Source organism: Asterias rubens, chromosome 1 (assembly GCF_902459465.1).
Source record: "Asterias rubens chromosome 1, eAstRub1.3, whole genome shotgun sequence".
NCBI classification, from domain to species: Eukaryota; Metazoa; Echinodermata; class Asteroidea; order Forcipulatida; family Asteriidae; genus Asterias; species Asterias rubens.
Window position 1 is genome coordinate 2,877,793 of NC_047062.1, and position 15,160 is coordinate 2,892,952.

The 15,160-nt window shown below is 41.1% G+C and overlaps 1 protein-coding gene across 6 annotated transcripts in view; it reads left to right on the top strand.

Moving 5' to 3' along the window:
- Positions 1 to 710: 710 nt before the first annotated feature.
- The window catches only part of LOC117288268 (synaptosomal-associated protein 25-like), a 64,428-nt gene continuing 49,978 nt past the window's right edge, over positions 711 to 15,160 (top strand). For 2 of the 6 annotated variants that reach the window (XM_033769056.1, XM_033769065.1), the window contains exon 1: positions 734 to 2,280. In XM_033769056.1, coding sequence (XP_033624947.1) covers positions 2,125 to 2,280 — 156 coding nt within the window. In that variant the 5' untranslated portion in view covers positions 734 to 2,124. Of the gene's footprint in view, positions 2,281 to 15,160 lie in introns of all 6 variants that reach the window. The other 4 variants (XM_033769073.1, XM_033769080.1, XM_033769097.1 and 1 more) reach the window with 3 other exon arrangements.

The following is a 15,160-nucleotide window of genomic DNA, read 5'->3' on the forward strand; positions in this document are numbered from 1 at the left end:
CAGGCTCAGCAAAGAGACTGACTCCCCTCCAGCCCCCCCCCCCCCCCCCTGCAAAGGATCAAACCATACCCCTGAATATCTGGCGTAGTGTGGAAATTATAATAACGTTACTGAACATTGCGATTAGCCTGATGTATCGTAGAGAACAGACACAGATCCCTTCTCTACATCCTTAAGGGGTTTTATTCCACCGGATGAAGACGAACTATCGACCGGTATCTCATTAAGTCTACGTTCAGACCCCGTTGGAATTCTTCACCATAAAGATGTCACCCGCTAGCATGGACGTAATTCCCTTAGAATCTTCCACTTTTACGGCCGCTGTTGATCCATTATGCATGTACAAGGGGATTTGTTTTCCTTCTTTATCAGAAACTGCAGGTGTGCTGCTAGGCTTTTTTTCCTTCTCACCCCCCCCCCCCCCCCACAGCATTGTAACTGAAAAATCTTTACTTTGAATTATTCAAGTTCAGCGGACGTTAATGGACCATTGAAATCCGGACTGGGGGAGTGGGTTGCTGTTGTCAGTTTATCTATGTTAAACAGAGCATTAGGTAATAAGAGTCCAGACCTCGCCACAAAGCAGGTTGGCAGCATTTGGGGTGGATCTATTTTTAGGAAGGTACCAGGTTTACCCCCTATATTCCTTTGCTACCACTATTGACCTGTGTGTACACACTGCAGCTGACAGACGACAGGCTGATATGTTTATGTACTGGACTGAATCAATTGGCATGTCTTTTACCTACTTCTGAAGCTCCAGTCACTTTGAACACGAACCAGCCGTTGAAGACGGATTTTTGAATACGCTGAGAGACGAATCGCTTCTTCCGCGGTTCCCCGGGAATTCATCAAGACCATCTTCCTCCCTGCACTCAATTGACCATGGACCAACAAAAGATGATGGACGTGTGTGCTTTAATGCAATTTAGGTAACAATGTCTGAGCCAGATGGGTTGCCATGGCAATCCACAGATTTTGTGTGTGTGACAGTCCGTGCAGTAATACAGCGCAGTCAAGGATAGCCGGGGTTGTAATCGGAAAGGCTTCATATCTTGTCATTTTCATTCAGGTTTGGACTGTTCACCTTTTACGTTCCGTGGTGGTATGAAGAGCTACTATCGGATGCTGTAATTATCTAGTTTCTTCTCTTGGAGCAACCAGCTGTGCGTGTGTGTGGTCTCACAGTTTACTCTCTGACTCGAAGGTTTCTTCTCTTTTTTTATGAATGATTTTCAAGTTGCGTGTAGCTCATCAGCATCACTCCGGTGTGTGGCTGCCTCACACTGTGAGAGAGCAGTTGTTACTGTAACCAGTACTATGTGCACTTGCTGTGAATGCAAGTGAGGCGACCAAGCTTTGTCGCACTCTGGATTTACCAGCTGATGGACAAAATTGTCTTGAGGAGAAGGAGGAAGAGAGGCGTACTAGGTCAGAGGTAGAGTGCTTGCATTACTCTATCTTGGTGATTTTATATTACACCAACTGCAACCTGAGTGTAATTGCTTTATTTGATCAAGTGGAATTACAAGACGACTTCCAGTGTTGTACTTTTTTTTAAAGTGCTTTGCTTGCTGGCAAGCTTTATAAAAGACACTCTTTCTCATTCAAGAAGCCGGTGGACAATCTCTGATTTCTTTGTACTGCAAAATTGAACCATAAGAGAATATCGCTGTGATTCAACGTGAAGTTTGAAAGGATTTTCAGAAAACAATATTTTGTTGCCATCCCAAAAGTGACTCTTGGAGTGAAATCATATGAAGTCATTTCATCATCAAACGTTCTAGGAACTACGGTTGTGGTTTTTCACAGCGAAGAAAGTGGATAAAGGTTTTGTGATTTCTGAATATTTATGCAGCACAGACTCATTGTTTTTGCACTTATACTTTGCATACCGGATCAAGTGGCCTGCCAGCTGTGAGCAATCAGTGTTTCCACCAGTAGCAACCAGGTTCCCTTCTCGTGAACTCCATCCTGTAGGGGGGATATATAAATTGTTCACAGTGCGTGTGTGGTGTTGCCAGCACAGGGCTTGCCGGCGATAGGCCCGGCCTCAATGCATGCAAGTACCTGCACCCATCGTCTGTCATCTGTCCAGGCATCTTGTCACTGTACTTTAGCAACATGCCGTCCCCGTCCACGTATCCGAGTCAGGTTGTCATCCCCGAGGTGCAGGTGGAATTCATGCCAGATAATGATTTCAAAGATGCGGCCCTGTCAGATGCAGAGTCTGAAGACTCTGCCTACATTCAGGAACATATTAGGAAGTATTCAATATGTGTAAGTATCCCCCAAAACGCCAGGGTTTAGAATCAAATGACACCAACCTCCCCCCCCCCCCCCTCCCCCAGTGTGGTTGGCCACTGTAACCCCCCTTTCTGGAACTCACCATTGTTACACATGATATATCAAATGATATGTCACATGATATGTCACATGGTATGTCACATGATAGTCATCTCTAATCAGTTATTTGCATCCAGTTTGTGTCAGTGATGCATTCATTCATGGTATTTCCAGAGTACATTGATCAATGCCTGACGACAGCATGTTATTATACTGCAAAGGAATGAACACATTGATGATTTATTGTTGCGCAGTAGTTTTGCCAATTGCAGGGGTTGAGTTCTCCGATGAAATTTGGATAGTAAATTATTATGATTGACTGTACAAATAAGATGGGTAGCATTACCTTTCCCCATGTCTGCGTAATGCACTAGTCATGTAACTAGGCTAAACACTGTATCAAATTGGCACTGATGGACAAATTACATTAGACTAAAAGGGGTACTGAAATTGAGTAACATGTTTGCATACATGTATACATGTAATTCAAAGTTATTATCATTATCAGGTATTGCACTGAACTGTGTTGTAACATGATTTAAAGTGAGATGAGCTGCTCATGTAGGAACATTACCTAATGGACTTCAGTGTTGTTAACGCCCACGTGGTTCATGTAGTGCGATGCTACTGTGACAAGTACAGTGGGGCCACTCTTTAACAGTCACTTTAACTGATTACTTTTCATATTGATTGGTAACTTAAGTAGTGATTTGAACACAGCCGAGGGCCAGATCATAGAAAGCATTGCGCCCACAGTGGTGCTATGAGGGGTAACACTTTAGACCAATCCAATACAGTACCTGAGTCAGCAGAAGGTTAAAAAGGTGACCAACTGATGAAAGAGACTTTTTGTATAAATTTCTAAATTGTGTGTTGGGTTAGTTAGATGCCTTAAGGGAATCTGGCTTGTCAATCCTAACCAGCTGCAGATCAATGAACATTGAAAGCAGATCGACTGATGAACTTGGTAAATACGGGTTGTCAACCCCTGTGTAGATGGTGGTAGGGTTGTCACCCCTGAGGTGTGCCTGATTGGGGGACCAAATATACCCTGATCCGGCACAAGGAAGGTCTAATAAGGGTTAAGTATACCCAAATGTGGATAATATGATGGTTTTTTTTTTTCGTCCAAGGTATTTTCTGATTTGAAATCATTGATAGGGTACCAATCAAGTAAAAGGATAGGTATAGGATATTTATGAGTTGGGATCATTGATGACTCCTTGTTGGCAAAGAGGGTACCAGTTGAGTTATTGTATCCAAACTTGAATAAGCCACTTCGGAATGTCAGTGGCGCATGTCTGTTACTGCTGACAACGGATTTTGTCTATCTCCCGTAACCTTTGACAATACCCGCTGGTACAGACATGCGCAGCTGGAACTCCGAAGTGGCTTATACTTTTATAGAAGATTTCTGAGGGTCTATATTGCCCACTGCTAATTTGCTGCCATTAAAATGTTGTATCTGCTAAGGTTGCAGGTTCAAGTCCAACCCATCCCAGCTAGGTTTTTTTATATTATTAACAAACTTGTTTAAAATCTACCCAGTCAGTTTCGTTTGTGGGTTACTAGTTTGTTAGAAAATAATTGCGGCGTTAGGTCTTGCATGAGAAAGTATACATGCAAGAAATTTGGTTTTCTGTTGTAGGTCTTCTACACGTAATCTTGACCCAAAAGTACATTGTACTCTGAGAGTATGTATTCCTATACAGATGATGCTCTCAAGTACTTATACCATTATTACAGCGAGTGTGCAAATATACACAGCGACAAAACAACACCCTTCATGGCCATGCCTGCGAGCAGATGCCAACAAATATATTGATCTTTATTTTCAAGTACCGTTTTTTTTCCCTCTTCTTATTTGTATTTTTTTGCGGAAACACGTCTCATGCACACTTTTTTCTAGAGTCATTGAATATCACAATTACCAAGGGTTATCACGTAGATGCCGCAAGAAATTAAGACAGGTAACCTGGTCTTCCACTCAATCTGTGGAACCAGATAGTGTAACGCCAAGCTTGGAGCCTGGCTTGCGTTGCGGTTTATCTATTCTCAGAATGCTTTAAAAAGCTGACATAGAGACATGCTTTAAAACAGAACAATGGTGAATAACAGAAAAACATAGCTCTAGGCAGATTTTCTGACAACGATGGCTTGCTTGTTAATTTTCCAACTTTTTATTTGTGGATATCTCAGCTTGATTGAAAGACGTACGTAGCGTTTTAATGGTGACTGTGTGACAATTGCTATCTCAGTGAATGATTTCCCATGTGTAGCTCAGCAAAATGCTCCACAAAATGACTGGGTTGCTACTCAAAAAATAATTCACTGCTTCTCAATACTTTCATTCAGTCTGCACAAAACATGTCTAGTCTAAATCGTTTCCTGCATCTTTAAATCAATTTTGCCTCACTCATAATCTATATTATGTTCTATGGAAAATCTCACTCAAGCAACAGATACAAATTAAGCCCCACACAATAAAGTAAATACACAGTTTTAATTCAAACCAATTGTTCACAATATCTAAAGAGTATAAAGAGACAAATGTCAAAACACTTTCTGGCATCAGAAAATAATGTATTACACATGTAGGGGATTGAAAATAATGTGTTACATTTGTGGGGGATTGAAAATAGTGTATTACATTTGTAGGGGATTAAGACAAGACAGTTTGGCCAACAAAAGGGATGTCAATCATTCTCCCTGGATAGTGTCTGGGGCCAACATTTTAAAGAAAAGGAAGGTCCCTTTTTTCCCCTTGTATGTCAAAGCATGTTTAAAGTGTGGACTTCGTTTTTTGTTCTGCTGTCCGCTTCAACCATCAAGACAGTTAAGAAACTAAATAATAAAACACAAGGCAATTTAGAAATAGATTTTAACATTGTTCTAGCTGGGTTAAATGGTTAACAGGTGAAATGTCCCAACCCTAATTCCATTAGGCCCTAGGGTACTAAGAAAGCCTTGTTCTTAAAATTCTTCTTTGGTTCAATCTTCAGAATTAATATTTACTTTTAAGATAAAGTCACCAGAATTTCACTTGAAAGAACACTTAATGTATGTGTCACCCACTAACTGCACTTATCCCTTCAACAAGATCCTTATCGCTGTATGCATATATCCAATCTTCAAACATGAACTTGTTAAATAGCCACAATAAGTCTTCTCCTTTTCTTTTGCCTTGATGTACGGGTCGAGAGAATCTTAATTATATTACATGGATACGAAGCACAGCGTTTTGAAGGACAGGGCCATGGCCTCTTCAATGTTATCGAAGAAATTGTGCAAAGCTGCTGCAAAATGGTTTGTCATCAGCGGTCATTCGATCTCTTGCTTTTTGTCACTAACGGTCTTGTTATCTTACAGTTTGTCTTGAAGATGCTTCGCATCAATAAATTATATTGTGTTAGGATAGGAGGATGTTGGGATGCACTTCTAAAATGCTTGTTTGTACTGATGCGCTTGGAGTTGGTGCAATAATGGGCTGAGGAACAGCCTTGCAGAGTTGATAAAAATGAAGTGTTAATGGTTGTCTTTTGCAAGAATAATCAAATTTGACCTTCCATATTTAGCACATAGGTATGTGCCAATTGAAGAAACCCAACAACCTCCAAATAATATGTTTCTTAGATTAGTGTTTTTTAGCCTTTGTTTTTTAAGTTATTTCTCTGTGGAGCGCCTTAAGCGTCTTTTAGGCGGACTTTGGTGCTAAATAAGTTTTCGTTATTATTATTATTATTTCATTTTATCACAGCATGCAAAAGAAAGATCTCATTTTCCTTTGTGCCGGTAACTCCTCGAGTCGGGCTACGTCCCGTAGCCTTAGATCTCAAGGGTCTTTCTCAGGATCCTTGCTGTTCCCAAAAGCGCTGCCTTCTGTAACAGATCTACCCTCACATTTGTCCCTATTTCATCTAGATGTTTCCCCAGTGCTTTGGGAATGGTGCCAAGTGCTCCAACCACCACGGGGACTACTTTTACCTTTACCTGCCAAATCTTACGAAGTTCCCTGGCCAGGTCCTGGTACTTCTCGATCTTTTCCATCTCCTTCGAAGCTACCCTTGTATCACCTGGCACAGCTATGTCAATGAGATGACACATCTTCTTCGTCTTATCTAATAGCACAACATCCGGACGCCTATGTTGTATAACATGATCGGTCTGAATGTTAAAGTCCCATAGGATCTTGACCTGGTCGGTCTCTACAACTTTCTCCGGAACATGGTTGTACCATTTCGCAAGCACTTTGACACCATACTTCTTACACAGATCCCAGTGAATCACCTTGGCCAGCTTGTCATGTCTTCCTTTGTACTCCGTCTGGGCCATCTTACTGCATTCGCTAACAATATGAAATACAGTCTCCTCTGCTTTATTGCACATTCTACACATAGGAGAGACGTTTGCTTTCTCTATCCTTGCCTTCATTACATTTGTCCTTAGAGACTGGTCTTGCGCCGCAGTAATCAAGCCCTCTGTTTCCTTCTTTAGTTCTCCACTCTTTAACCAATTCCATGACTTGCTGCTGGCCACTTCCTCAGTACACCTCAAGAACCGGCCATGAAGTGGTTTGTTCCTCCAATCTTGATGTCTTTCCTCCTTCCTTTCCCTCTTGTACTCCTTCGGCCCAACTTCGTCTGCCCTCGTGTACCTTTGTGCAACTTTCAACAAGCTCTCCTCGGTCCTTCTGACATGACAATGCAAGCTTCTGCGCTCGATGTTAACACTGTCCGCCACGCTAAGCAACCCCCTTCCGCCCTCTGACCTCGGAAGATAGAGTCTACTAACATTTGACCGCGGGTGTAGCATGCCATGCATGGTCATTAGTTTTCTTGTCCTCCTGTCAGTGACATCTAGATCTTCCTTAGTCCACTCGACAATACCCGCACTGTACCTCATCAAAGACACGGCCCATGTGTTAATCGCCTTAATCATGTTCCCCCCGTTTAGTTTAGACTTCAAACATTTCTTTACACGCCTGATGTATTCTGCCTTCAGCCTTACCTTTGATTCCTTGTGAAGGACATGGTCCGATTCAAGTACACCAAGATACCGATAACTCTCCTCCTCACCCAAAGCCCTCAACTGTGTACCATCTGGCAGAGCAATGCCATCGGAATGTACCCTCTTCCCCCTCTTCATGGTCATTGAAGCACATTTCTCCAGACCGAACTGCATCCCAATGTCATCACTGAAAATCCTGACGGTCTGCACCAAAGAGTCGATCTCGGCCTCATTCTTCGCAAACAACTTCAAATCGTCCATAAAAAGCAGATGGTTGATCTTACATCCGTCCTTCTTCATTACATAACCTGCACTCACCTTCCTTAGAATCATCGACAGGGGCATCAGTGCAAGAACAAACAGCAGCGGAGACAGAGAGTCACCTTGGAAAATACCTCTTCTTATGCATACCTTGCCCAGATTATCATCGTTGGCTGTCAGATTTGTTCGCCACGTCTTCATGCTCTCACCTAAAAGACGTTTTACTGCATCAGCCACTCCAACCATATCCAGACATTCCATTATCCATGTGTGCGATACCATGTCATACGCCTTCTTGTAGTCAATCCACGCCATTGCCAAATTAGTCTTTCTGCTCCTGCAGTCCTTCAGTACAGCCTTATCGATGATAAGTTGATCCTTCGTACCTCTGGACCGCTTCTTACAGCCTTTCTGCTCCTCCGGAAACAACTGCTGGTCATCCATATGGCGATATAGGTCTTCTGCAATCATACTGGTCAAGAGTTTATACATCACAGGTAAGCACGTGATTGGTCTATAATTACTGGCAACGTTACCTTTCTTGACATCCTTCATGATCAGCACTGTTTTTGCCTCAGTCATCCAAGATAGGACCTTACCCTGTACTAGACAGTCTTGCAATTGTAGGGCCATTCACTCATGCAAACTACGGAAGTTCTTCAACCAGTACCCATGCACATGGTCCATACCCGGGGCTTTCCAATTTGGCACCTTCTTTATCTGTCTCCTAACCTTGTCCACGTCAATCTGGAACCCTTCTTGCTGTTGTACCCCTCTCAATTCATCTTTCACATCTGTTAGCCATTCCGCTTGTCGGTTGTGTTTTACTGGTTTGTCCCAAATACCACCCCAGAAAGTTTTTGCCTCTGTTGGTCTCGGGCTCGCTTGCGTGCTGTCAGCCTTCCCATCCAATTCCTTAAACAACTGACGCTGATTGGTATTAAATAATCTATTCTGGTGAAATTGCCTAACCCTGTCGTCATACCTCTTCACTTTTGCAGCCTTAGCCTTAACCCTTTGCTTAATCTCCTCTATTACAACACTCACACCCTTACGTTTGACGTTGTACTTTGTCATAATTGTATTCCTTAAGTCTGAACTATTCAATAAACCCTTATTCATTTGTTCTATTCTACTGAGATCTCTTCGCAAATCTTTAATTTGACCCTCCAGGCGACGTTTCCACCATGGTGTACTGTTCCCTTGTTGAGACACCTCTACCCCTAACTTTTCCCCTACTACAACTGCCCCTGCAAAAATAAGACGGTTAGTTTCCGATAAATTATCCGTACTTACCGACCCAAGGACTTTACTTACCACGGCTGACATTTCTGTCAGCCTTTTCCTTGGGACCCGGCGCAAAGCTGGAATACTCCACCCGTTTGACCCCTTCGCCGCTTCCATCACCTCTTGAAGCCTATGCTTAATCTGCACTTCCTCCTCCGTGAACTCTACGCCCTCCTCATCGTCGATGCCATCATCATCCTGACCATTTCGCAACCCTGGCTGGTTCACCTCATCTTCACTCTGTGAGCTAGCAGCAGCCGCCTCCTCCGGATCCGGTATTTGGTGGTTAACAATATCTGTTCCATCACTTTCAGCTTGTACTATCCTCCTCATCTCCTCAATTTCCACATTGGTTAACCACTGGTTCCGTTTGATAGTACTTATCTGGTCTGCAAGACGCTGCTCACTAATCTCAAACATTCCTTTATCTTGCCATAGGCTTATCATTCTCCTTCTGTATCCTCTCTTGTCCGGTTCACTCTTAATATAACAGTCCATCGCAATTTTGTTATCGTTCTTACTCCATTTTCTCCTGGTTCCACCACGAATCCCGTTGTGAGCAGTTTGGATACGATCTGGTAGCACCTGCTCAGGCATACCAACCAGATCGGGTGAAGGACTTCCTCTCTGGGAGTTTGTCACTCTTTCACCGTTGAATTGATGCTCCGTAGCACTCATTATTAACATCACAAAATTGTGAGAAAGTTTATAGTTTCAGGGAGAATTACATACAGCAACGCTATAGAATATCCAACCCTACGAAGACTTAACACTGGTTGTAATCAAGATGTTCCAAAGGACGCGGATGATGCGCGCGTCCGTTCACTGATTCAATGCACACGGTGCGGTCTACGTTGTAGAAAGTTTTCCGAACACGAAAAAAATCCAACCTTTTTGCACCAAAAATAGCAACAAGGTGTTGACTAGTTGCCTTCAAACTTACCCTGTGGTGTCTACCAAGTAGTACCAACAAGGAGTTAACTTTTGGTGCAAAACAAACAGCGGGAAACAATATTTATCTTCTATAGAATCGAGAGCCGATCTGAAGCAGTGTTCCTTGTCTCGTCGCCATTTATTATTATTATTTTTATTATTATTATTATTATTATTATTATTATTATTATTATTATTATTATTATTATTATTATTATAACATTATTATCATATTTTTATATTTTTATATCTTTTTGGTAATGATATTAAGGAACCCTCAAAAGTGCCTTGGACTGTAACATGTAGGCCTGAAGATATCTGTGTAGAGAAAATGTTGAACAAGTTTCAGTTATATACTTAAAAACACACTTTATAATGCCAACTGGGTAACAGAAACTCCATGCAATCAGATAAGGACTCAGTCTAGTCAGGGTCCACAGAGGTGAAAAGCATGAAAGAAACCATTAATCCCTTAATTTGTCCACCATGATATTAGTTTCAAAATGTCTACTGATTTGTGGTTAGACACTGAACAATTGATTAGCAATATATCCCTAACATTGGGGGTCACCAGCAGTTTTAAGTAATGTAACTTCTGATTGGCACCCCTGAACAAACAAATAAATAGGAATCTGCCATCATAGGGCTAGGTACTTCAGTTGGTAGAGCGCTGGTACTTTAATCTGGAAGCAGCAGGTTCAAATTCTGTTCTTGTCAAATTGTCTTTTGTTTAACTCGAAATTGAGTTAACTTCACCCAGCCAGTTTCCATCGTGGTTTGTTACTTGATTAATATTTTAATTATAAAAGCAATATGTAATTGTAAAAGGGTATACACAGAGTTGGATAATTCACTCTAAAATTGTGACTGGCTATTGATTTTGTTCAAGGATTCAAATATGTAATCTTCCTTTCCATTTTAATTAAAGAAAATTGATGGAAAGACCATGTGTAGTGGAAGCCTAGCCTGGTTAACTGTCTTATTGCCAATGGCTGTGCATGGCTACCCCTCTATAAAGGGGTCACCAGGCTTGATTGGTCGTGGATACAATGATGTCAAATCCTCACCCCGTATGTACTGTGTTCCACAAGTGAGTCTTGTAGGGCATACTGATCACACCGTCAGGAAAATGCTTTGTAAAGAGGAATTTATTGACATGTTTTTTTCTCTATATAAATAGAATAGAAATACAGAACAAAAACAAGTTTTTGAAAATACGTTTTTAAATATAGGATTTTAAATATAATTTTATTTGTAATAAAAAGAAGTATGTTTTAGTGTATATGAGTACACTATCTCAGAATATAATAGCTATAATGTGTGCTGTCACACTACCTTTACGCAGGTGCTAATAATGCATATAACGCAATCAATACATGCATTGCTCAATGTAAAATCTGTTAGTACGCAGGTAGCATAGCTGTGAAGTATCCCAAGCATCCAATATTTATCAGGGATAGTCCTGTATTTATCAATACAGGACTCCTATATTAAATTTTTGGAATGTCGGAACAGTATACATGCATGGCAAAATAAAAGTATTCCACATGCGCGTGTTCCACCAATCAAAAAGACAAGTGCAGTACTTTTATACAGTAGTCTTTATGCCTGACATGATGAGTACATCAATTAAATATATCGGTTGCATTCGATTTGATTATTGACTCAACCTAAAACTTGATTCAGTGTGTTGCAATTTGCGTTTACTTTTTACTTTGGACGGACAGTGCACATAAAAAAATTCATATATTGGTCTAAACTTTTCAAAGGGTTTTAATATTTTACAGTAGAATTTCTTAGATCAACTAATCACAAAGTCGCTGCGGGGCATTGAACCCCTGTTGGGTAGGATGTGATTAAGTTTTCACTCCCTGTGGATTGACGCATCAGAGACAAAATAAAACAGAAGTCTCCCTCCAAAGAAAAAAGTTTGGAAAGACTTATTCTTTGCCCTAGATTTCATTATAATGAAGTCAGATGATTTAAAATTAGCTTGATTTCAAAGTTAAACAAGCGTATCAGTTTTTCTCAATGAGGCCATTTTCCTGTGGATAAATTGGATAGGTTTCTATGTTTATTAAAAGCAGTCTCTTGACATTGTTTTGTAGATATTTTTTGATCGGTAATCAAACTAGTTAAAGGTCAGATTTTTTGCCAATTTGACCTGACCTGAAAATTTAGATGAACATTTTCAAAAGCTGTTTTAATAGGTTCAAGAAAGTTAAAAGTTTTCATTTAAGGATAAGTGAACAAACCTGCCAATGATAAGTAGTTTATGAAAGTAAAATAATAAACATGAATTATTGTCAGGTTGTAATATATCAAACATTGAGGTTCTTGATTCGGCAGTGCTAGGTTCCTGTGATGTTGGCAAACTGTTTATACTTGACCGATACCTTTGTAGCCATTCAGAGATCTTGAAGATTGATGTCTTCACTTTAACAGGAAGTTGGAAGATAATGATGCTCTATGAAGATCGCCGCTGCGCTGCTGCATAAGAGAGGAGAGAGAGACCATGGGGGGGGGGGGAGATGACCAATGTTTAAACCGACCTAGTTATGGTCTGGCGTCGGGGTCATCTGACAGTTGGTGTACGTCAGCATATGGTGGTCGTGTGGTCACTAGACCCTGAAGGCAAACGAGGATCCTGTTCTTGTCTCCCAGGCTTGTTGAGGGAAAGAAAAACTTTGCCCCCGGAGGAGGCTGAATTTTATTTGCGTTTCTCTTCATTTATTAGAGTTGAATTTGCGCGCCAGGGTTATTTGGACAGGTGAGGAGAAGGTGATCATTTGGGGGCTGAGGTGAGAGTCAGCTGTCTGCCAGTCCCTGAAACTGTTCTGCATGGAAAGCTAAATATCCACGGTCGGGTTGCGCAAGGTGCCTGGGTGCATAGCTTGCAATAGGTGTTTGCTACTGTTGGTTGGTCAGGCTGTTTCATTGTGGCAAATTGTAGGGTACAAAAATATATAGATTAACATGAGATGTCGGTTTGTTTGTTAGTTCAAGTGAAGTTTGTAAATCTAATCATCTGATAAAGGAAAACATCATCATCCTTTCTTACCCCACATCCCCCAAAAATCCATTGTTGGTGTTAATGGATGCAGCTTTGCACAGCCAAACTCATTGTATAATTTGTTGATACCCTGACAGCGATGTATATTATGCACTGCATACTCGAACCTCTCCCGACTCGTGCAAAAAAAATCCCACTGGTGTGGGATTCGAACCCATGACCTTTGCATTGCTAAAGCAGATGTCTAGTTGGTAAGACACTGCTCTAGAATTGCAAGGGTCGTTGGTTCGAATCCCACCCGAGTAACATGCCCGTGATATTTTTTTCACAGGACTCGGGAAAGTACTGAGTATACAGTGCTATTAACACACATCGGTGTATGGGTTAAAACAAAAAATAATAATAATAATAATAATATTCTTTATCCCCGATGCAAATTTAACATCTCTTACAGATGTCTTCAGATCAAGCTTATCAGCTGAAGGGGAAGAGTATACAAACATGCCACAATTTTCTAGACATAATATGCCATTATCATCCAAGGTCCAAGTCTAACAATCATTGACCGGAGAAACAAACTGTCTCAACAGTTCAAATTAACTATAAAATGGCATCACCTTACAACATACAGGCATGTCTTTAGAAGATGAGTACTCTTCCCTAGATTTCTGTCTCAGTTAATTGATTTAATAATTTACCAGTGACCGATTGAAGTTCAAGTGTTACATACATCTTCTCAAACTATGTTGTCATCCTGAAAAGAACAAAATTGAAATGCAATTGGGATTAAATGTTTACACGTAATTTAGTAGATTGGAGATAGTTGAAAGCGCCGACTCCCCCCAGCCCTCCTCCCTCCCTCCCAGCCCTCCTCCCTCCCCCAGCCCTCCTCCCTCCCTCCCAGCCCTCCTCCCTCCCCCCTCCCTCCCAGCCCTCCTCCCTCCCCCAGCCCTCCTCCCTCCCTCCCAGCCCTCCTCCCTCCCTCCCACGCAGTCTTTCTTTATTTTCATCATTTTGATTTATCTTGGAAATCCTCTGAGAGCAAGAGTCTGATTTTAAGGAACAGCTTTGAAGGTCTATAGTCTCTGATTTGTATTCATCATTCCGTTTGGTCGCTGTGTGTAAAGGCAGTCTGGAGTGCTTATTTAATACATCCGATGCTTGCTTTGGCCAAACAATTTGGGTTAGTTCCTGGCCAATACGGGATTTAGACAGCTGATTGCTTGTTTGTGCACGATGATAAAAACCTTAAGGATTGAAAAATCATTCATTTGACGTGGCCCTTCCAGGAAAGGGCAGTGTTATTGTTTTTGTGGAGCTCCTTAAATGACTGAAATGAGGTTATTGGGTCAAAATACAGTATGGATGGTTCATAACACTAACACCACCCTTACGAGCAACTTGGGTTTTGGCTTTGAGCTGCGGCAAGCACCCCCAATTCTCCACATAGCAAAGTGGTTCATTGACCAATCATGCAAGGAATTTGAGAAAGCTTGTGCATGCCACATATAAAGAATAATTAATTTGCCCTTAATTGCCCTCGTACCTTATTTATGGTCAAAGTAAATACTTCTATAGGGCACTAAGTAAGTTTGCCTTAGACACTATACTGTGACTCCAATGTGTTTGAAAGAGACTCCCAAATCCTAGACCTGTATACATTGGAATAAAACGTAAAAATCCCTTTGTATTCTTTAAGATAGAAATTTGGGGGCACATCTCAGTGTTTATTTGGGGGCACATCTCAAAGCAATTCATCTGTTACGTTGTTTTATGTAAATTTTCAGTACAATACTTGATTGAGGTGGACATTTCACATCATAAACAACGTAATATCTTGACTGCACTAGAAGAACTACACTGTGTTGCTTAGGTTCACTCTTGTGTCAACAAGGCGGCGACCGTTCATTTTTTTCTTTTTCTTTTTCTTTTTCCTTTTTTTCTTTCATTATTATTCCGCAAGTTCGATGACCGATGGAGCTCAAATTTTCACAGGTTTGTTATTTTATGCATATGTTGAGATACACCAACTGTGAAGGCTACTCTTTGACAACTACCAATAGTGTCCACTGCCTTTAATTCAGAAACATTCATACATTGTGTTGAAAGCCTTGTATCTCTTTAATATCTCGATAGGACAAACACCAGTGCACATAATGTAATGCAACTCCTGGGTCTTATAGGGGATTTTGAATATATGTGACATAAATGAGAGACGGGAAATGATAAAAATGGATCAGCAATAATCCTATTGAATGAACAGACATCTCTGATTCAGCGATGTTGCATTCACTGTCTGTAACACGATCCCAT